The following is a 24,794-nucleotide window of genomic DNA, read 5'->3' on the forward strand; positions in this document are numbered from 1 at the left end:
TTGGCTCACGATCCAGAGGTCCCGAGTTCGAATCCCACCAAGGTAAGTGTGTTTTTCAAATACGAGAAAATATTTATAATCATAGACTGCATCTTAAGAAACAAATTTAGTTATAAAATAGTAATAAAATTTCGAAATAAATAATTTTTTTTTTATTCCGGGTAAATATCGGAAATCAGTGTCCTCTAGTATTAAGAGGACTGCAATCTTAAGTCTAGTGTCTCATGGTTAGAGGATATTCCTCTAGATTTTAAAATATCTTCTTGAGACCGTATTTCAGAGGAAAATCCTCTAAAATCAAGCGGGAGCTAAATGACAGAATATTTTTTTTTTTTGTGATTAATAGTAATTGCATGAGTTAACTTAAAGTAACCTTTAAAGTATATTATAGAAATACTTAAAGTTTGGTTCGAAATCACTTCTAGTTTATCAATAGTTTATCAATAGTTTATCAATAGTAATTTCTTTGGTAAACTTTCTAGTTTATTTTAAGTTTTTTTAAGTAAATTTTCCTAAGGGTAAGACATTACTTAAGACGGTCTTGAAATAAGATCCGATTATGAATACCGCCCCGAGAGAGCTTTGTCAAGGCCTTCACACATAAAATCGCGTAAGGACGTAAAACGTAAGCGTAAGAAAATTGACCAATCCCAATCAAGTATTGTGCTGTCCGTAACCCCAGTAGGGGAAAATACTCGATTGGGATTGATCGATTTTCTTACGCTTACGTTTTACGTCCTTATGGCATTTTATGTGTGACGGTCTTTACTGGTTGAGTGTCAATATGGCGTACTTCTAAAGGTGGGTTTTCATGGGCAGTGAAATTACATCCTTGAGTACGAATCCGTTTCAATCGTTTCCAATCGGTATAATCGTTATGAAATCATAATTAACGATTCAAATACGATAGGAACCGATTGAAATTACATCGTTGAATATACCAATCCGTTTCAATCGTTTTCAGTCGGTGTAATCGTTATAAATCCGTGATTTCCGGATCAAGAATCCAGATTCATGCGGATTCAAAATTTTTAATCGGATTCAATTGGTCATTTTTAGCAGGGCAACTCGACCTTGATCAAAACATGCTAACAGGAAAATTCCTGAATTTGAATAAAATATTATGAAAACTATTGTAGCTAATATGTAAAATATTTAATTAAGTCGAGAATTGCAACTACATGATCTTTCTTCAGTCGTTTATGCATAAGGCATATAATTATCAAATAAAATATTAAACGAATATTATTCCTGTGACGCATGATCCATTTCTCCTCTCTAAATCAATTACGTACCCTTATTACGCTTCTTTCTAATTATTTCAATGGTGCAAATGCCAATACGTTATTCTATTAAAATTCATAAATCACAATAATTTCATTTAATTCCCTGCTCATTGCATTGTTTATAACGTATTGCAATCATTTTCAAAGTTTTAAAATTCGCTTTCTTTACTAATCTTACTTTTTATTTTCAGGTACGTTATGCTCACTCTGGATCTGGATCATCAGTGATGATCGGTCGAGTTGCAGTTTACATCAAAAGAGAAAGTTTCCGTTGAGCGGAAGTGAGAGAGACAGCTACATGATAGAAAGAGAAAAAAGATGGGCAGATGTGCGTGGCGTGACCGCCCGGCGCCCATTCGAGGATAGTCGAGGTCTTTTCTCGCCTAGCTGTTGAAGAGTGCGGACGTATAGTCGAGTGCGGTCTTAGAGTATTCTAGATAGCGTAAGTGTAGCGAACGTAAGCAATTTAAATTTTGCAATTTTTTTTCTTTGGTGCACGTGAACGTGTGTATGCCGTATGTTCTTCTACCGTGTGAAACACAGTACCACACGTGGTAGAACATGTTATAACGTGTATCGGAAAATGAGATAAAAGATACATTGAGTAAGATAAAAAATACATTTCGGAAAATCTTAAACCCATATCCTGCCTCTCTCCTCCTTCTCCCTCACTCCCTACTCACTTTTATTCACCCTTTGCCTTCACCTACTCCTTCTCTCCCTCTCTTCCAATCCTTTCCTTGCTCTCCCGATGCCTCCCTTCAGCTTTTCCACGTCCCGTCTCTCAAGTTCGCTCCTCGCCTTACTTCCCGCCACGTGCGTTTGCCATGCGCTCACCTCGCTCAATCGACCCGGGAAGTCAGACTACTACGGGAGTTCGGGTGACGACCAAGACTTCTTGGACGAGGCACAGATTACTTGACCCCGTTTTGCGTGTCGCCCTAGAAGGTTCTGGATAGGTCTCTTTTCTTCGGGAGCAGCGGATCGGTTGCTGGTCTCGAGTCGAAGTGTCTTCTTTCGCCGCGGCGCCGATTTTTATAAAGGGGGCGATAGATTCGGTGAAGAGGCCGATCCTCGTGCGAGCCGCGCAGCGGTCGGAGCAGTGCGAAATTACGCGCGCTCGCACTCGGCGGAGATCGGCTCCCGTCGGCGTTCATCGGGGCCCCGAGGGAGATATCGGTGCCGCGAGCCGCAAACGCTCGCGCACACGATAATTTTGAGCGAATTAAAAAAGGTGGGCGCACCGCTCCCTATCCTCGCCCGACGGATGGTCGGGCGGCATCCGGCGGGTGTTAGCCGGGAGACGATGCGTTGACAGGGGTGCATCGTTACAAAATAAATAAATACATATATATATCTATTTCATAAAAAAGAATATGTTACAATCCAGAATATTGAGATCAAAATTAAAATATATAAAATAATTATTTATTAACAATTTATTCGTTATATTCTGTAATAATAGTACAATTTGTTAATAGAAAAGTAAAGAAATTATAGTTTCAGTGAAAATTAATGTTTTTAAAAATAGATACTATAGATGTACACTATTCTCTGTAGAACAAAATTTGCAATGTATTGTTAATCAAAATCTTTTTCTATAAGGGCTGCAATATATTCACAGCCAGTACTAAAAATCTATAGTTTACATTACGTAATACACATGCTGACAATAGTGTCAGTATTAACAATGTGAATGGAAGGAAGATGAATTTAGATTATATAATCTTTATGCTGTAATTACAAATATATGATATTATAATGCATTTTAGCATATGCTACAAAAGCAAGGATTATTATTCTCCATATTTTTGGTCTTCTTTCAGAGAGAAAATATGGCATCCAATTACCAATCTTTATATTGTAAGAGTCGATATCCTTATATCGGCAGAAAATCCGTAGGAGAAGAGGATATTAGAGTTGACTTCATCTATCAATTTGTGAAGAAAAGACACGTTAAGATCCACTCTAATCTCAGTGTATTTCATACTGCCCCTGACATAATTGGACCACCCAAATTTTCAAACTATGGAGAACCATTTCAGGTAATTATTTAGAATGTTTAAATAGACGAATTTCCCTCCATGACTTTACCTTTGACATATGTTGCCAAGATCACTCTTCTGAGTAACATTCCAAAGATTTAGCCATTGTTATTGATTAAAAAGTTATTAACAAGAGATATAAATAGAATATAGATTTCTTTAACACCGTATAGATAGATCTATAGCACTTTCGATTCTTTTTTACATGCAAACGTTCAGTTCTCGTTTAGAGGTCTATCATGGTACAATACGGGTTTTCAAGTTTCACTTTCACATGAAAAGCGATGTCATCTCCACTCCACCCCTGCTCACTCGCGCGGCAAGACAAGATCTATCATTGTACGGTTTAACTTTCTAAGCGAGGCTTACCCCACTCTATCTCTGTTTACAGGACGAAACGAGGTCCACCCTAGGGTTCCTCTAGTAAGAATTACGACACCGTCCGTAATTAATAATTACTAGGGATCTATAGCAAACGATAGAGAGAGACAGCCTTCCTACTCTCGTACTTTTCATTTGGATGTTATAGCTTTGTCTCATTTGCACTAACTTCTTCCTTATTAATGGCGAACCAATCAGGAGTTATCACGCGGTGTCGTAACTCTTATATAATTACTAGAGGAACTCTAGTCAATCCCTGCTAAAGGGAGAGGCTGAATCCCTCTGCCGCCCACATGTATACTGTCTATAAACACATATCAGCAAATTGACTTTCCTTAATTAGCACTAATATATTTCTCAAACTTTTTTATTAATAACGTTTTAATAAATAACGAACGACGGCTAAAACCTTTGGAAGGTTACTCAGGAGAGTGCTCCCTATAATATATATGTCAAGGTTAAGGTCGTAGAAGGTTGCTTCTCTAAACTAAATAATTATCCTATTTTATTCTTCGTGTTTCAATGGAGAAACATATTTCATAGTATGTGTATTATCCGTTATATTGTCCTGTACAAAGTAATCGGAATCTAAATTTATATATTACAAGATTTTTTCTACTATTTGATACATTTTGACTTTTCAAAACAGAAGATGAATCGATGGAATAATGATATCGTCATTTCAATAACTCCGTGGCAATACGAAGACGAATCCATGACAAATCTTTTCGTACCCTTCTCAAGGGCGCCATGGGAAGGTCGTGAACATGATGATTATATTGGTATGTGATACCTGAATTCATAAGTAAGATATTGTTATAAAAGATACGCTTTTTTGTTGAGAAGAGAGTATAATTATAATTTTCTTTTTTGAAGATATCGAGTTTCATGAAGCTGTATATCCAATCAGAGTTTCTATATACGAAATGTACAATCCTGGAGACGTAATTCAAATTTCGGCTCAAGATGATTCTAATAATGAGTGGTTTAAATTGTGGGAAACTGATTATAAGTCTGAGATTGTACCCCCGATAAGTATACAGGAGTCAATAATGACTAACCAAAACGTGAATAGTAGAATAGATCAAACTGAAGTAACGACATCAAGATTATTTTCTCCACCCTTATCACACCCGCGTGACTTTAAAACGAAAATGCTAAGACTATTTTTTAAAGACAGAGGTACAGATACAGATTTCCGTAAAATACCTCTTTACACAAAGCTAGATGCTGTGATGCTTATCGGTACATCAGAGTTGGTTCGTCCTAGAAATTATGAGAAGAGTTTAACTAATCTGTTAAAGGAAATTAACTGCATGTACTTTCCACACCATAAGGATATTCATAATTTAACAGCAGATTTCAAAAATGCACATTTGGATATAGATTATCTGCAACGACATTTTTCTGAATATTGCATTATAATGGAATATTGTACTTATTGTAGGGATGGAAGGTATTATTATCAACATTAAGTAATATTAAAATCTCTTTATTCTGTTAATAATAAAAATGAATTTGTTCCGATGTTATTTGCAGCTACATAAGAAGGGTTTCTAAGGAGAGTATTTTGAGAGAGAATTTGATGCACAAAAATGTATTTCTGGAGGTAATCCGTCATTCGAATTGTGCAAAACGTATAAAACTCTCTTCGGATGAATCCATGGAGCTATCACGTCGCAATATATCTGAGCTTCCTGTAAAGTATTCTAAGAATAAGCCTATTTTTCATAATATTTATTGCAATATCATCTCGTTTATTAAAGTTTTATATTTTATCTTTGCAGGATGAAATACTACTAATAATATTTAAAAACTTGGATCTGATGACGTTATGCCGCTTGAATTATGTAAATAGACGCTTCAATGATTTGATACGAGACCCTGAACTCTATACATGTTTGAATATACACTCCGCAAATTTTGATATGGCAACACGCGATATGAGCAATATATTTTGTTACTTTACATCTAGATGTAAATATTTGCAACAGTTAGATCTTACAAAAAGCATATTTAGTGTTGTGGATTTTAATAACTTTCTTGATAATTGTGGCAGGCGTTTAACGCACTTAAGATTAGGATACTGCCATTTCATTGGTCTCGCTGATTTTGCCTTACTTAAAATTTCAGAGATATGTGTAAATTTGAAAGGTATGTATATACATATAAAGTATACGAAACATGTGATTGTCGGGATTATTGTATATGCCCAACACATATCTCTTTTTAGAATTGAATCTAGATGATTGTCTTGACATAGTCGACGAAGGATTTTCGTATCTCGAGAAATTAAATGGTTTGGAACATTTAAACCTTCGTAGTACATGTATAAAAGCTGAATGCCTTTATAAAATACTGCAAAAAAATCAACGGATGCGTGAGTTCAATTTTGAACCTGGAATCTATATAAGAAATACAGCTACAACGCAGTTTATAAATTTGTGTCCTAACTTGGAAGTAATACGTTTAGAAAACTGTGATGATCTTACATCGCAGGATATTGACGTTCTCGCTGACTGTAAGAATTTACGAAAAGTGTACCTTCCCGAGTAAGTGTGTGCTTTTTAATTTTTTTTTCTTAATACATTATTATATTCTTGATTGAAATTTGTGTTTGCTTCTCTTGCATTTCGAGGATCTTGAAAAAGTTACATTAATTTTCTTTGTGCTTCCTCATAGAGAAAGTTTTGTTTCTCGTGAAAAAATTTTTTTCAGTTTTCTTTGCCAATGTGTTCTAAATATTCTAAAACGTTGAAATATCACATTTTTACAAAATGTCCGTACGTGCGCGCGCGTGTGTGTGTGTGCGTGCGTGCGTGTGCGTGTGTGTGTGATATCGGGCTAAATTTTTTTTAATCAATAGAATATTATTAAAGGAAGGTTGGTATTGAATTTGACGATGATCGGTAAAGGAATTCTATAACTTTATAAAAATTTTGAATGTTTTGAGAAATGTCCGTGGTAGCTTTAATTTCCGCAAATTTTGAGATATTGAGCTATTTATAATTCCATTATATTCTTCACTACTTTCTACCCCTATTTCATATATAATTCTTTAAGCTTTAGTTGATTATACCTAGCTTTATGCCCGATCAAAGGTCCATATGCGAAGTCCATATATATATGGACCGTACAGCCTGAACTTCCAAAGTCAACATCGATTTGACATTGCGTCGATTGTAAAACCCCAATTGTGCTACCAAGCTGACCTTCTATCAATTCATAAAAAAGTTAAATTTAAAATTTGAAAAAAAGTGTGCAAATTAGGAACTTGCACCTTGCTTCCTCATCATTACAGATCGATCGCTACCATATTGTTCCTATTTTATTTGGTTCATAAAGCTGTCTCTATGCGGAAGCCAAACTAATAAATACTAATAATTATGCATCAAGTAAAATACAAGTTTCCTCATAAGAGGAAGCTTTATGAGCGAAATAAAAGGTTAAATTATTGCTCTGAATAGGAGCAATGGTAGCAATCTGTAATGATGAGGAAACAATGTGCAAATTTCTCATTTGCAACATTTTTTGTAATTGGAATACTATAATAATTATATGATTTTTGTTACAGATTGCCTGATCCAATCGCTGATAATTACTTACACAGATTACTTTCTTCCTGGCATCAACGCCTGGAATTACTTGCTTTACGCTTTATTTTCTTCACTGATCACACATTGAAATTATTAACGCAGTGTAAAAACTTGAAGCAGTTACAACTTTATGGGCTGATCGATCTTACACCTGATAAGTGTTCCATTATTATGGAACAATGTCCAAAACTGCAAGAGTTTCATATCATATACTGCGAAATTGACGATTGTTTGGTTAACGAATGGAAGGAAAGATATCCGCATGTGTCCATCTATACATTTGACCGATAATTTGAATAGTTTAAGAAAGTTAACCTTTTTGGAGCATATATATATATATATATATTTGGTGTATATATATATATATACCAAAAACATTTATAATTTTTAGTTTATTATGTTAACTTGTAAGTTTATTCATTAACTAAGTTTATTCGTTAACTAAGTTAATTTACGTTTAATGTTGATTTACTGCTATATGATTTTAAGTTACCTGTCATATAAATTTAAGAACAAAACTTAAATCTGATTAAAAAACCTTATGCAATATATTTCTGTCTTTATTTTGTCTTTTTTTCAATGTAATTTAAAATAGCATTTGACTAGGAAAATAGCAAGAATAAATGGTGAAAGCTATTTGGCCAGGCAGATAGCATTTGCCTAGTCAGAAGCTATTTTCCTAAAATAACCATTTGCCTACGACATATATAATTTTATATAGAGTATCATTAAAAGAAGGTTGGTATTGAATTTGGCGATAATCGGTTCTTTCTTTATAAAATTTAGAATTTTTTGAGAAACGTTCGTGGTTGCTCTAACTTCCGACAATTTTGAGATATCAGACTATTTATAATTCTATTATATTCTTCAGTCTTTTCTACCCCTATTTTATATACAAATCTTTAAGATTTGGTTAATTAGATCCAGCTTTATACGCGATCAAAGGTCCATATGCGAAGTCACCCAGGTAGCAAGACTCGTCATTTTGACGTCAATTGACGTCAAAAGTCTGTCATTTTGACGTCTTTTGACGTCATTTGACGTCAAAATGACGAGTGCTTGCTACCTGGGCAATATATGTATGGACCATGTAGCCTGAACTTCCAAAGTCAACATCGATTTAACATTATTGCGTCAATTGTAAAACCCTACTTGTGCTAATAAGCTGACGTTTTTTAATCATAAAAAGGTTAAATTTAAAATTTCAAAAATGTGCAAATTAGAAACTTGCACAATTGCTTTCTCATCATTACAGATTGCTCCTATTTTATTTTGCTCATAAAGCTTCCTCTATGAGGAAGCCAAACTAATAAATACTAATAATTATGCATCAAATAAAATACAAGCTTAAATAAAATAAATAGGAAATAAAATAGAAGCAATGGTATCGATCTGTAAGGATGAGGAAGCAATGTGCAAGTTTCTAATTTGCACACTTTTTTAATTTTAAATTTTTTTACGAGTTTCCTTCATATAGTAAAAGAATTATATTATATTACATTTACTACCACTGTGCCATTAGCCGGAAAAATTGTATTTATCACCCAAATTGACTTTGATAGGGCTCATTCGACGCGGAATCGTTTGGTGGTCACGAATATCATCATTAAAATGTTTGGTGGTCAATCGTTTTCCTAAAAAATAGAAAAAACCGTACGCTCACGCCATTGGTCGTATGACTCCGTGACATTAGTTGGATAAATATTATTTATCAATCAAATTGACTTTGATAGGGCTCATTCGACGCGGAATCGTTTGGTGGTCACGAATATCATCATTAAAACGTTTGGTGGTCAATCGTTTTCCTAAAAAAAATAGAAAATCCGTCCCCTCACGCTATTGGTCGTATGACTCCGTGACATTAGCTGGATAAATATTATTTATCAATCAAATTGACTTTCATACGGCTCATTCGACGCGTAATCGTTTGGTGGTCACGAATATCGTCATTAAAACGTTTGGTGGTCAACCGTTTTCTCAGAAGATAGAAAAAACCGTACGCTCACGCCATTGGTCGTATGACTCCGTGACATTAGTTGGATAAATATTATTTATCAATCAAATTGACTTTCATACGGCTCATTCGACGCGGAATCGTTTGGTGGTCACGAATATCATCATAAAAACGTTTGGTGGTAAACCGTTTTCCCAGAAAATAGAAAAAATCGTATGCGCATAATGCCGGACATATCACCACTGTGCCATTAGCCGGAAAAATTGTATTTATCACCCAAATTGACTTTGATAGGGCTCATTTGACGCGGAATCGTTTGGTAGTCACGAATATAATCGTTAAAACGTTTGGTGGTCAATCGTTTTCCTAAAAAAATAGAAAAAACCGTACGCTCACGCCATTGGTCGTATCGCTTCTGAAAGGTATCGCTGAAAGGTTCTGAAAGGTATCGCTTCTCAAAAGGAGTACACATTTGTAGGTACTCCATTTTGTATGGCAAGAACCCGTAATTGCAGACGAGTTGATGATAAGATATACGTGACGGCCGGAGCAATAACTTACTGGCCGATTCACATCGTGTCTTTTGTAAATAATATTTATCCAACTAATGTCACGGAGTCATACGACCAATGGCGTGAGCGTACGGTTTTTTCTATTTTTTAAAGAAAACGATTGACCACCAAACGTTTTAACGATGATATTCGTGACCACCAAACGATTCCGCGTCGAATGAGCCCTATCAAAGACAATTTGATTGATAAATAACATTTATCCATTAAATTACCGAGCTAATGGCAAGGAGTCATACGACCAATGGCGTGAGCGTACGGTTTTTTCTATTTTTTTAGGAAAACGATTGACCACCAAACGTTTTAACGATGATATTCGTGACCACCAAACGATTCCGCGTCGAATGAGCCGTATGAAAGTCAATTTGATTGATAAATAATATTTATCCAACTAATGTCACGGAGTCATACGACCAATGGCGTGAGCGTACGGTTTTTTCTATCTTCTGAGAAAACGGTTGACCACCAAACGTTTTAATGACGATATTCGTGACCACCAAACGATTACGCGTCGAATGAGCCGTATGAAAGTCAATTTGATAGATAAATAATATTTATCCAGCTAATGTCACGGAGTCATACGACCAATGGCGTGAAGGGACGGATTTTCTATTTTTTTAGGAAAACGATTGACCACCAAACGTTTTAATGATGATATTCGTGACCACCAAACGATTCCGCGTCGAATGAGCCCTATCAAAGTCAATTTGGGTGATAAATACAATTTTTCCGACTAATAGCACAGTGGTGATATGTCCAACATTATGCGCATACGATTTTTTCTATTTTCTGGGAAAACGGTTGACCACCAAACGTTTTTAGGATGATATTCGTGACCACCAAACGATTCCGCGTCGAATGAGCTATAGAAAAGTTAAATTGGTTGAAAAATAAAAATTGTCCGGCTAACTTCACACCGGAAATTTCATTTTTATTTTACAGGAAAACGACTAACCACCAAACGATCGGACTAGACTACCAATGACCACCAAACGACCACCAATCGATTCCAATTAATGAAAGTTCGATACGTTGAAGTTGTCCGGCCAACTTCATAGAGGTCACCAAACGACCACCAATCGATTCCAATTAATGAAAGTTCGATACGTTGAAGTTGTCCGGCCAACTTCATAGAGGTGCCTATCATCCCGCGCCGCAGCCGACACCTCAACCAATCCCGTCGCTGCGTCTCCCACAATGCATCGCGCCGCAGCCAGAAAGGGAAACTGCCATATTTAATTGCCACGGCTCCCCTCGTCGTCGGTCTCTTCGTTGCCGGACGCCATAGAGTGCGGTCGACTCGTACGGGACGCGTGACGTAGGAGCTTCGGTTCGGTCGAGAGCAGAGAGCGGAGGCTTGGGTTTCACTCACGGCACGCGGGACACGGAGCAACGATGGCCGGGACGGAGACCCCGAACGTGAAGTCTGAGACGGCGAACGCGCCAGTCGAGAACAGCAGCGAGAATATGCGCGATCGGAACCCGCCCGGCGGCGGCGGTGGCGGCGGTGGCAGTGGCGGTGGCGGCCGCGGACCTCGCGGCCGAAAAGGCGGTACTCGTTTCTCGGGTGGTGGCCGTGGAGGCGGTCCCGGTGGTCCTGGAGGTCCCGGCGGCAGGAACAACGAAGCGGTAATTTCCTTTTCTTTCTCACGACTTTTTGTGACTTATATACCGCGAGCTAAAAGATCGCCTGGCGTCGAATGATCGCCGCCGCGTCGTACCGGCGCCATTACGTTGCCTGGCGAGGCGAAGCGTAGGAATTATTTTCGGGCCGACGGCGCGCCCCCGTTCCTCGATCCCGCGTCCCTTCGATCGTGGATCGCGAAGATCGCGCTATTTCCGGCGCGTCGCCGCAGGCGCGTGGCGAATATGGCGATTATATATACGTAGAACCCTCGTCGTGGCGCATTTTTGGCGTGACGAGAGGACCACGGGTCGAGATTTTTCCGCATTCGTTTCCCGATGTGGGAAGATTAAAATTAAGATAGCTCTCGGGAGAATTGCTCCGTTTTTGGCGGGATGGCGGGTGACTGTCGAAATTGGAGTCATGTACATTCGCGATCGGCGGCATTACCTTTGTACGCCTGCAGTGCGATATCGCGTTAGCATTGAATCTGAAAACATTGGGACGATTGAAAGGATATGAATCACGTCTTTAATTCTCACTCCTACGCACTCCCACACCGGTGGAGTAAATGCAAAATGGCGTCCTTGCATCTAAAATGGCGGTGAGCGTTCTTAAATTCCCGCGTCGCACGTGCCTCGTGGAGTCGCTAAGAGATTAAGATGTTTCTATTATTTTACAAATGGAGAGTTGATATATTAAAATACTTTGTGCAGCAATAATACGCACTTTGATATTCACGTTAATGCATATTTTGTTAAGTAATTACACGTGTAAGCTCGTGGAGTTCTTGCTAAGAGATTAAAATGTTTCTATTATTTTACAAATGGAGAATTGATATATTTATTAAAATGCTTTGTATAGCAATAATACGCACTTTGATAATCACGTTAATGGATATTTTGTTAAGTAACGAAATTACACGTGTGAGCTCGTGGAGTCGTTGCTAAGAGATTAAGATGTTTCTATTATTTTACAAATAGAGAGTTGATATATTTATTAAAATATTTTATATAGTAATAATACGCATTTTGATAATCACGTTAATATATGCATATTTTGTTAACTAACAAATTACATGTGTTAACTATGAAAAAATAGAATTTAAATTTATTTTAAAAATTGCTATAGAGAATAAGATATACAAAATTATAAGAAAGGGTGTATTTAACGAATTATACATGTTTTATAACGACAGATTATTCAGAAATAGTTTTGATTTTCTTCTAGATGAAAATGAATGACTCCATGGATGGAGGTATGGATAATCCCATGCCGGAAGGTATGAGTGGTGGCATGGGAGGTGGTATGGGAGGCGGTATGAGTGGTGGCATGGGAGGTGGTATGGGAGGCGGTATGGGTGGCGGAATGGGTGGCGGTATGGGCATGGGTCGCGGCGCAATGCGAGGAAGTGGCAGAGGTGGTCGCGGTGGCGGCGACAGAAACATGGCCAGTAGATCGCAAGACGTAAGTTTACATCTCATATTCTTTGTATATCATTCACCCATAGTGATTACTAACGAACTTGATTATTTTTATCATTTTTAGGATCGACTAATGGAACGCGTTATGTCTATCAGTGGGCCTACTCATGAGCTTCCACTACAGGATACGACAGAGAAGAAGTTCAGTGGCCGAAATCGTTTGTACGTTGGAAATTTGACAAACGACGTGACCGAAGAAGAAATACAGAATATGTTCCAAAAATATGGAGAAATATCCGAGTTGTTTGTGAACAAAGAGAAAAATTTTGCTTTTCTCAGACTGGTAATTATACGAACCATATATAGTTATTTAATAAGCAACATCGCTGCGCATCAATTTTCTTTGTGACAATATTAAATGATTATAATAATTACCGTTTGATATGAAATGATAAGAATTTCTGGCTGTATAATTTTGAAATGATCACGTTATAACTACTAAAATATTTCGTGTTTTGCAATTTCAAATTAAATAATTGTTCTTCTTTTTTATGTTCTAGGATTATAAAGCAAATGCTGATACAGCTAAGCGCGAACTAGATGGTTCAATGCGCAAAGGGCGTGCGCTGAAGGTACGTTTCGCCCCTCATTCATCGACAATCAAAATAAAGAATCTTACAACTTGGACATCCAACGAACTCCTTGAGAGAGCCTTCAGTGTATTTGGCGAAATCGAGCGTGCGATAGTTAAAGTTGACGATAGAGGTAAAACTACTGGCGAAGGAATTGTTGAGTTTTGCCGGAAACCATCTGCTCAGTTAGCTCTGAGAAAATGCACGGAGGGTTGCTATTTCGTTACGGCGTAAGTTAACATAACTTTTGACAAGCTTTTCGATATTCGATAAATCCCCGACGCCACGCTTGTTTGATGTGTTCTAATCTACAAGTGCCTAATGTACAATTTTAGGGGTATAGAAAAATATAAGTTTCACATAGGAAACATAGTTGATTAGTTTCATTGATCGCTGTGTGCTGACACGTGAAATACAAATTTATTATGAAAAAAGAGATGCTGATGTGAAAAGTGAAGGGGTATATAAAATGTAAAAATTTCTGTTTCAGTTCCCTTCGACCAGTAGTTGTTGAGCAATTTGAGCAGCAAGATGATGTGGACGGCTATCCCGATAAGAATTTACCACGCAAGAATCCAGAATTTTTCAAAGCACGTGAGATTGGACCACGCTTCGCGCAAGTAGGCAGCTTTGAGCACGAGTACGGTACGAGATGGAAGCAGTTGCACGAATTATACAAGCAAAAGGAAGAAGCACTTAAACGGGAAATGGCGATGGAAGAAGAAAAACTGGAAGCTCAAATGGAATTCGCCCGATATGAACACGAGACGGAACTTCTGAGAGAACGTACGTATTCTAATATTAATGTGTAAAGTACTGCCTCTTCTTCCTTTATGATTATATAAATTATCATATCTTATATTACAGAACTGCGAATGCGCGAGGCGGATCGCGAAAGACAAAAGAGAGAATGGGAAATGAAGGAGCGACAAGCCGAAGAGCAGAGAACTCGCGAAGAGGAATTAAGACGACGCCAACAAGAAGAAATGGCGATACGTATCAGGAGGCAGGAAGAGGAATTGCATAGACGTCAACAGGAAAACAATTTGTTTATGCAGGTTTGTTGAGTAATAAAATTGTTTAACGGCATAAGTTTAACATAACTGTTGACAAGCTTTTCGATAAATCCCCGACGCCACGCTTGTTTGATGTATTCTAATCTACAAGTGCCTAATATATAATCTTAGGGGTATAGAAAAATATAAGTTTCACATAGGAAACATAGTTGATTAGTATCATCGCTGTGTGCTGACACGTGAAATACAAGTTTATTATGAAAAAAAAGATACTGATATAAAAAGTGAAAGGATATATAAAATATAAAAATTTCTGTTTTAGTTCCCTTAACTTTCTATATTGTATTTTATCTTGAAACCACAGGTTTAACATTTCAATTATTGTGTACTGATGGTTGTATTTTTTTATATTCTAGGAACAGGCAATTCGCAGTGGCAGCGGCAGCGGCAAAAATTATGATTCTGTCAGTAACAATGATCGTGATGGATATGGTCAACCTGATGGTAAGTAATGATTTAAGATTACGAAGATACAACTATAATACAATTGCAATCTATATATTACATATATTGCAAATATGTACAATACAGCTATATGTACAGTATGTCTAAACTTACATAGTAGTAGAGATTTAAGGCTTGTTTTTTCAGCATTGTCATAATTTTATATTCTGTACTTTAACAAATATATTTTTGTTAATTTTTGCAGGTGGAAGCGGCATGCCAGTGGTAATGTATCCCTTTCATTTATTTTTTCCTTCTATAACTTATTATAGCATTAAGTTTTTTCTCGTAACATTTGACTTTCTTTTCTGGACGTGTTCTTTTTTTCTTCTTGGGCGGTACAATTTTGAAATTGTATTCTCATGCGTTTCGCGCACATCTCATTTATTACAATGAGCGGAATACTGTGTCGTGCATGATGAGATGCAATTATTTATCATGGTGTATAACACTATAAAGTTAACTTAGGAGGGTTGATAAACCCTGATATTATCCCCCAACTGAGCATGCTCTTCAATATAAGCAGAGTTCTAATGTCTGCAAAATCAACGAATAATATTTATTAATAGTTTTTTATTCAATACATTCATGAAAAAAAATATATATATAAATTTGTTTCGGATATTTGTAACATGTGGAGGAATCAATAATGTGCACAGTATTTAGACAATAAAAAATGACACTTCAATGACTGCATGGAGTGTCAATATTAACACTGATTTTAGTTACAAATTCTAAATGATCTCCATTAACCGGCTTTGCCGTTTGCAAAGATCTGTAAACGATTATATAGCTATTTCTGCTATTTAACTCCTAAACATATTTCTACTGACGAGATACGCTTTTGTTTTGCATCTAATATTGATGCACGGATATTCGAATTTATATGATCTACTGTTCTCTTTAAGATGCGAAATCTTCGATCGGAAGTACCGATGCCGATGACTTTACGCTGAAAGTTTTGCTCAAAACCTCCGACTTCTGTGTTATATGTATGAACCAGCATGCGAACAGCGCAATATCTCAATTTTATCGCAGCGTTGACGCAAATTAATGAACTGTGACTTTCATAACAAACATTTTACTGCTCTTTGCTGCTGCAAACATTGCAGCTAGAAATAGCAACCATAATAATCATCACCGTTAATTGACTTCCGCTAATTGACAAACGATTAAATTTTACTTAATAAGTTTTGTCATATACCGATTCAATTATTAACATATATATTAATATATTAATATATATATTATATATATAATATATATATTAATAATTATTAATATATGTACGTAGGACATTAGACAGATGTTCTGTCATAATGTGATATTCTTGATTTTTCGAAATTGACTTCTATAATCGTGCCACACTTGGCCTATACGATTGTAATATATATATTACTAAAAATATATTACAATCTAAACTCTTTATGCCTTCGAAAGTGATTTAGATCTATAAACATAACTGCCATATTGGTCTCTCCACATGATTGCAGACAGGAGACTCTGATCCATTATTCTGTTGTAGTCTTAAGAGCAATTTTATTTACTATGGAACATTTACACATTCATAATTTGGTATTATGGCCTTTACATTTTTTGTGACAAAAAATGAAAAGAATGTGTGGCAAACGATTCACGAAGTAGTACGGTTCCATAGTAATTCTACTGACCAAGAAGTGCCCAACTAGACCTTTCTTCTAAATAAGTATATTAAGCTATTACTCTTATAAAAATATTTCTAAGGAAATTTAATCATGCATGCACATATTTCTGCAGAGTCTCCAACTAAGTTAAATTTGAATCTTGTTTGTTCATTCTGAGCTTCGTATAATCTTGAATACTTGGAAGCACGTTGTTTGTGGAATGCTAATGCTCTTGCATATTTTGACATATGCTCATTGTAGGAGTATTTTATGCATAGTACTGATTCGCAATACGATACATTTTTTTGAAGTATTACGAGCACAACGGAGATAGAGCTTGCTTCGAGACCTTGATCACGTCTCTTTGCTGCTCGCGTCTTTAGTGCTCGGAGCTTCAAAATTATGTGGAAGCTTAATGTCAGTACTTTACTGTTAAGCAATTGAAATTATCTTCGGCGTTTTCTCTCTAATGTGCGAAATCTGATTTGCCACACGATAAAATGAATTCACCGTTTTTATTGGGAGATATTTATTTATTTATTAAGTTCTTATTACTCTAATTACTCACGAGGTAAACTCGTTCATAATTTCTACCGAATATATAATTATATGACTAATAATTATGTCACTCTACTATTGGGGCTGGGAAATTTTTAAAGAAATTCTATTTAGGTCTACACATTATATAGAATATACAGGCGTACAAACTTGCGTTTGTACTATGTTACATCTATGTACAAACCGATACATCGACAATTTCTGCTTATTCATTGTGTGATGTGCAAAATGAAATGAATCTCATTCTTACTCTTATATTGTGGGATCTCCAATATATATTGGCTACATTATTATCAAAATAGCAATAATACTTATATCAATTGAATATCTTAATCGTGCTTCAACTCTAATTTGAAATTCAACTCCACAATACGGAGTATAATAAAAATAATCCACGATTATATTTAATGTTACGCTTGAAATGCAATTTCCGAGCTTTTATATTTTGAGTTGAAGTCACGATTAAGAAAAGTAATTGTACGTGTGCGATAAAATTATAAAAGTTTCGCGTAAACAGCTATACCGATATTTGTCTACTCATATATAACAAAAAGTATTGTCTGTCTACGTTGGGCATTTTCTTGGTCTGATTAATGTCACAGAACATATATTTACGCCAAAAGAGATATATTAGTAAGAGCTGTATTTAATGCAGTTTTACTGCCATGGACACACAAAACAGCAATCTAACATTGTGTTTTCCCCTTTCTTTTCTATGTGATTTGACGAAAATTGACGATGACCTGTGCTGCTGTCAAACATGGATGGTCGCCCTGAATCGTACGGAATGTACTTATATGGTACATCCGCAATTCACGCGCACACGCGTATCGTGCGTTCCTCTGATGCGAACGACATTCTCATCAATGATTAACAACAAACTCTCGGCTTCCCTATACGATTCGCATTCTCCGCGCGTTTCTATAGGACCCGAAGTCATTTATGGACGCGTACAATATGGATCGCGGTAGTCGAGGGGGTTATAACGATGATCGTGGGCAAATAATGGATTTAATGGACATGAGGGTTGACATGGGTAATATGGGCGGTGGTCGTGGAGGTAGCGGTGGTAGTGGACGTTGGCAAGGAAATGATCGAAATCGCCCGGATGATTATCCTAACAAACGCCGACGATATTAAACATGCGCAGTACAAAGTCTTACTTCGCTGATTTCTTGACACTCTGCAAATCGTACTATGTCCTTCGTTCATTTCTCACTTTTATATTACTTGTTTGATCTTGATAATTAACGAGGCCATGGGGAAGGAATAGTGTTGAGAAAATCGAATATTATTTACAAGCATAATATTGGACATCGATGGCAGTTAATATACCGATTTGAGATACTCGACCTGCGAATGAAAAATGCGTGAGAGTTTGGACTTAAAAACACAAGTTAATGTTTTGATACCTTGACGGATTCTGTGTCCTCCAGATGACATTTCTTCTCGAGCATGTATTTCGATTGAATATCAATAACGATGGTGTTATTAAAAAAAAAATTAACGTCATTAGCTTGTACGTTTTAGAAATCTGCTTTAAATTGCTGTTTCTACGTTGAGATTTATGCAAAATATCATCAATTGAAAAGCAATATTTAACATACCCGATATTTTATTGGACACAATTTATCCCGCATTTTCATCTTCTACTCGAATCATGACTTGAACATCACAAATTTGAATCTTACTTCATAATTAATATGTGTATTTTGTATTTGACATATAAATATTAACGAAATATTGCATAAATGCCCATAAATGTTAGACTCGTCAAATATAGAATCATGAGTAATTTAAATTTTCATATTACATTTATATCACAAATATGAGACACATACATTTACTACGAGGTAAGATTCGAACAATTTATTTAAAGATCTTGGGAAATGTGAATGACATTAAGATAACAATATAATTTTTTGTTTTACAATATGTTTTTTTGTTCTGAATATCATAGCTTGATTAAAAAATGCATTCATTCTAAATTTCTACTGTACCATTTTTAATCATTCTTTCGATAACCATACTATACATTATTTATTATTGAAAAAAAGCTATAATTTAATTTTTTTGTTAACTTTGAAAGATCGCACTTTCCTTACTTATTATTTTATACTCTTTACCTGAATTATGAAAATATCAATGTATAAGCGACGACGCAAAGACGTCATAACTAGAATTTAATTTTTCAATCAAGATTTACAATACTTGGTTTATCTTGAAAATTAGTATTGTGTTGTACGCCGAGCTATGCCGAGTGTGGTGGTTGCATCGTGATATGCAAACTTATCAGTTTTTAAATATTCAACAGTAATTACTTAGTATATAAGTTATTATACATACATATATACAAATATATATATACATATATACGCAGTGCTATCTGCAGATATAATATTCAATACTTTGTGAAGAATCTTAATCTATCTATAGCAGCGTGATTAAAAAAAAATAAAGGTATATAATACACAAACTTATATATCTTAGTTTCTAATATCAATCAACATTACTGTGTCTTCTATGAATTGCATACATAACTGATCCTCTGTGAATTATAACTAATTGAATTATAACTGAATTACAGATTACAACTTTTGCTACTACTGAAATATTTACATAAAATATTTGATGATCTTAATTTTGCTTTCAGTTCAACGATTTTCTATATCTTCTACATAGGAAAGGTTTGATGTATTGATATTCTCAGAGAAAGTTTCTCACAAATATCTTCGGATGTCTGATTTATTCCTCTTTGAAAAAATCTGATAATTATTTATTAATTGTATGTTATATACAACTTGGGAAAGTTACGATTTATAATAGTTATAGACAAGACAGTGCGTTTGGAAAAATATACAAAAGCGTTCTGTAGAAAATGTCGATAGAAATTTCATACTGGTTGAAATTTTTCTAACGTAAATTTCCTAATAAGTAATTAATATATTTAAAATAGCTTTCAAAAACTTTTTATAATTGTAATGAGAATCTGAATTTATGGAATTACTTAATTATTATAATTATTATATCTGAAGTTTCTATTTTTTTATACAATGGGTGTGAAAAAGAGATTGTCTTCCTTTATAATGTAAAAGTTGCAATATTATAGCATCTATGATTCAAAGATCTTATATCATTGGTTTTTTTTTATTTATTTGTAATATTGGCAATTTTGTCTGTTACCTTGATTCTTTAAGAATCATTATGGATGATAAGAAAAAAAATATTTTTCATCTTCAAGAATCTTCCACGTTCCAGTGCTTAATAATATTTATTTAGAACTGAATATAATTAATCAAGAGTCTTTTAACGGAGAGGAGACTACAATCACAAGATAGACTTACTTACTCGAAACTGCTAGTCAATGAACTACCTGTTAACGAGGTGAGTAGATTTTGTAAAACTATTATGCGTAATCTTACTTTAATCTTCGGGTGGGACGTTAAAACATTCGAGCAAAAATTACAAAGTGATCATTTATTGACCATTCACTAAGAGTCCCTCAGTAAGATTATTATTGCTTCTGTTATGAGTCTCTCTTTCAGAAAATTATTTTATACGCTAGAGAGGGAGAGAAAGAGCGAGCAAACTGAAGATTACTTTGTAACGTTTGCTGACAGACATTACTGTTGATTAGAATTTATTATAATATGCAACTAATATTTAAATAGGTAACTTTATATTTCGTGATACTTTCATCTCCGACTCGCTTAAGAAGGAAACATTAAATCTTGGTCTAAATAATTTATATGATGATTTAAGCACTTATCAGCCTAGACAGCACTTCTTTTCACCTATGACAACCACAATATCTGGACACGTACTTTGATGAAAGGGTTGTCTTGGTCTAGCTATTGAAATCTAGGCTGTGATGACAGATAATTAATTAAGTAACAAGAATAACAAATTCTTACTTGCCACTTTGAGTGGCAAGGAATACCACGATGAATCTTTTATATCAATTCTGACAAACGGTTTTATTATATAGCGACGATCTCTCTCGAAAAATAATTTCGTGAAATGGTAAATGGTCACTGACTATATAAGTGACTCCATAGGAAGGAAATATTTTTAGCACGCAAGGATATATCTCGGATAAAAAAACTAAATAGAAGAAATGCAGATGTTTATAATTTATTAATTTTTAAGATGCGATGCAGAGCTTTAAGAAATATTACGTGTGATGATAGAATGTACATAAAAACCTGAGAAAATTCAGAGATTTGTAAAAAAAAATCTCCATGGTATTCTTGATACACCATAATCTTGTCAAAATTATATCTTCAACGCGATTATAGACAAATTTGAAATTACTTTCTATTGCATTGTTAAAAGAAGCTGTTACAGAAAATACAAAAGTTTTTGTTGTATTTTGAAATTTTCTGCGGTTTTTATGTGTTTTTATCTCATTATTGCCATATTATATGACAGAATATTAGAATACACTAAAAATTTGTTTTGGCTAACAGAATCTGCAATTATTTTGGAGCACAAATTAGAAATTATCTATTAAATATATCTGATTTATTTCAAATATAATGAATTAAAAAAATTTTTTTTAATTGACAATACAATTTATGAACTGCATAATATATTTATGAATGCTATGAATGTTTCAATTTGTCATATTTCAATACATTGCATATATTTTATGACTTATCATCTGTAATCATTTTTAGATTTCTCATTAGTATTTCTTAACTTTTTAGATCAATATGATACTTCGGGAACATATACATATATATATTTATAACTTATTTAAAAACTTATATAATACATATCTAACATATATACATGTGAATTACATTATATAATACTATAATTATTTTTAATTACACGTCGCTGTTTTATATGATATAAAATTAAATTAATATACTTGTATTAAATTCTTAACGTAAAACATATAATTTTCTGTTAACTGCTGTACTTACCGAACGATGCATATTTTATAGACTGACGTTAATTGTACGCGGATATCCAATTTCTTAGAACTGGAATCGCCTGATTACAATATCTTTAATGAACACGTATTTATAACATGTTGTATGTTTTCAGATTGCAGTACCAGGTTGATCAAGAAAGTGCTGACAAAATATAGGTATATATTTCAATTTTTTATAAAATATTTTTTATATTTAATTAACTTTAAATATCAATCAGAGCCTTATTATACAAAAGTTTATTGTCATATTCTGATTGACATGTTCAAAGTTGTTTACGGTCGGATTTTTCTTTTGTATAGATGCTTTTAGAATTGTTAAACTTGCTTTAATTTTCGTTGTGTATTGTCAGCAGACTTTTTCTTTACAAGATTGCATGTTATGAAAGATATGAATTTTTTCATTATTTTAAAGACTCGTGATAGACAGATCGTACCGATCGCATTTATAAAAATTCTATTGAAACTGATCAATATTCTTTGCATTTTATATAATTTATATAATTATATAATTTTCTTGCAATTTATAGTCTGAATTCTGATGTCTTGAGACGATGGTTAGGCTTGATGTCATTACATGAAGTAATGAACTTCGTGTGTCTAAGGTTTGTATAATCTTTAATTTCTTTCTCTGCATTTATTGTTTACGATTACATCCTTCATGTTAATTCTCATCAATTTGATAATGATGATAGATTTTATAAATGATTCTAATGATTTTAATTATCCTAACGTGTACTGAATAACTAATCAAGATCTAATTTACGTGACCATAGAATTACACGTATATCGCTAACTCTGCTATTTGTTATTTCTGTATTAAAGGGAAGTTTGTAATGAAGAAGTGACGTAAATTGGTCTGGTACATGATACACATAAATTGCTTTAAAGGTGAGAATATTATTAGAAATATTTTTTTAAAAAGTGTGCATACATACGTTTAAATAACGCATATTATATCAATTAGAAAGAAAATATTTAATGTTATAAATATATCAACGTTATAATATATAAAATATTATCAAGACTGCAATGATGATATTCTTTCGGGGCTGAAACCTGATGTCAAAAATCCAATTCCAACGTGTACATTTCTTTTAACTGAGGCATGTCTTGAACTACATTTTATTCAGTTAGTTAATTAATTGTCTGCACTTGTACTAAATAACTAATCAATATCTAATTTATATGATATAGAATTACACGTATATCGCTAACTCTGCTATTTTTTATTTCTGTATTAAAGGGAAGTTCGTAATGAAGAAGTGACGTAAATTGGTCTGGTACATGAAATACATAAATTATGCTTTAGAGGTGAGAAAATTATTAGAAATATTTGTTTAAAAAGTGTGCATACATATACATACGTTTAAATAATGTATATTATATCAACTAGAAAGAAAATATTTAATGTTATAAATATATCAACGTTATAATATATAAAATATTATCAAGACTGCAATGATGATATTCTTTCGGGGCTGAAACCTGATGTCAAAAATCCAATTCCAACGTGTACATTTCTTTTAACTGAGGCATGTCTTGAACTACATTTTATTCAGTTAGTTAATTAATTGTCTGCACTTGTACTAAATAACTAATCAATATCTAATTTATATGATATAGAATTACACGTATATCGCTAACTCTGCTATTTTTTATTTCTGTATTAAAGGGAAGTTCGTAATGAAGAAGTGACGTAAATTGGTCTGGTACATGAAATACATAAATTATGCTTTAGAGGTGAGAAAATTATTAGAAATATTTGTTTAAAAAGTGTGCATACATATACATACGTTTAAATAATGTATATTATATCAACTAGAAAGAAAATATTTAATGTTATAAATATATCAACGTTAATATAAACTATTATCAAGACTGCAATGATGATATTCTTTCGGGGCTGAAACCTGATGAAAAAAATCTAATTCCAACGTGTACATTTCTTTTAACTGAGGCATGTCTTGAACTACATTTTACTCAGTTAATTAATTGTCTTTACTTGTTTTTCATAAAAATGTTTTGTATGTATAGGGGATTGCAAGGCGCACTCTCTCTCTCAAGAGTACTTTTCAGCATCAAGTAGCTGAAGGCCACTTTAACTTTATTTGTAGAAAGGTAAATTATACTTATTCTCGTAGAGTAGAAAATCAAAATATTAAACAAGAAATTACCAGTTCGGTTGCTTTTAGCTTATTATATATTAGCTAATATAATTAACTAACTTTCCAATAAAAATAATTATTAGCATTATATTCGCGGGAGGATTAAGTAAATATAAGTTACACAAATAAAATTAGTTTTGTATTAAAATTATGAATAATTGATTATGAAAATGATGAATAATTGGCTAGAGTCCTGAATGAAAGATGAGAAAGCACTCGTTCACATTCTGATTTGTATGACATCTCAATTTTTATCGTAAAACATCCATTTACGAAAATAATCAATTTCTATTTGTTGCAGTACGGGCCAGCGCATTACATGCAGTACGGGCCAGCGGTCGAAACTTAAATTATTCAAATATTCATACGAATGTTTTATATTTGAATAAATATATTTTTTTATATTAAAATAATGCGTTAATCGATTTATTTTATTAAATTATCTTCCGACTTAT

At 34.1% G+C, this 24,794-nt stretch overlaps 2 protein-coding genes across 4 annotated transcripts; both read left to right on the forward strand.

Annotated features, from left to right (window-relative positions):
- Window positions 1-1,481: 1,481 nt before the first annotated feature.
- On the forward strand, window positions 1,482-7,627 carry LOC139778784 (F-box/LRR-repeat protein 4-like). Its single transcript, XM_071716889.1, has 8 exons — window positions 1,482-1,728; window positions 3,113-3,331; window positions 4,362-4,494; window positions 4,589-5,168; window positions 5,252-5,411; window positions 5,500-5,866; window positions 5,946-6,264; window positions 7,287-7,627. Exons 2-8 carry the CDS (start codon window positions 3,122-3,124, stop codon window positions 7,597-7,599), a joined length of 2,082 nt encoding a protein of 693 aa, XP_071572990.1. The 5' UTR covers window positions 1,482-1,728; window positions 3,113-3,121; the 3' UTR covers window positions 7,600-7,627.
- A 3,455-nt stretch (window positions 7,628-11,082) lies between these two features.
- Window positions 11,083-24,752, forward strand: LOC139778781 (protein no-on-transient A). 3 transcript variants are annotated; one of them, XR_011719679.1, is made up of 15 exons: window positions 11,083-11,460; window positions 12,686-12,922; window positions 13,004-13,222; window positions 13,440-13,741; window positions 14,002-14,297; window positions 14,379-14,569; window positions 14,944-15,031; window positions 15,237-15,256; window positions 22,288-22,330; window positions 22,702-22,776; window positions 22,997-23,062; window positions 23,418-23,485; window positions 23,847-23,914; window positions 24,209-24,292; window positions 24,641-24,752. XR_011719679.1 is itself a non-coding variant. In XM_071716881.1 (9 exons), the coding sequence occupies exons 1-9, from the start codon at window positions 11,227-11,229 to the stop codon at window positions 18,370-18,372; spliced, it is 1,800 nt and encodes a 599-aa protein (XP_071572982.1). In that variant the 5' UTR covers window positions 11,083-11,226; the 3' UTR covers window positions 18,373-19,712. The 3 variants fall into 3 exon arrangements, 1 of the variants encoding a protein (XP_071572982.1); XR_011719680.1 differs by lacking the exon at window positions 23,847-23,914; XM_071716881.1 differs by lacking the exons at window positions 22,288-22,330; window positions 22,702-22,776; window positions 22,997-23,062; ... (2 more) ...; window positions 24,209-24,292; window positions 24,641-24,752 and adding an exon at window positions 18,160-19,712.
- The last annotated feature ends 42 nt before the right edge of the window (window positions 24,753-24,794 follow it).

Source organism: Temnothorax nylanderi, unplaced genomic scaffold (genome assembly GCF_030848795.1).
Source record: "Temnothorax nylanderi isolate EJ_2023f unplaced genomic scaffold, tnyl_v1.0 TNYL_tig0195_pilon, whole genome shotgun sequence".
In the NCBI taxonomy this organism is placed as follows: domain Eukaryota; kingdom Metazoa; phylum Arthropoda; class Insecta; order Hymenoptera; family Formicidae; genus Temnothorax; species Temnothorax nylanderi.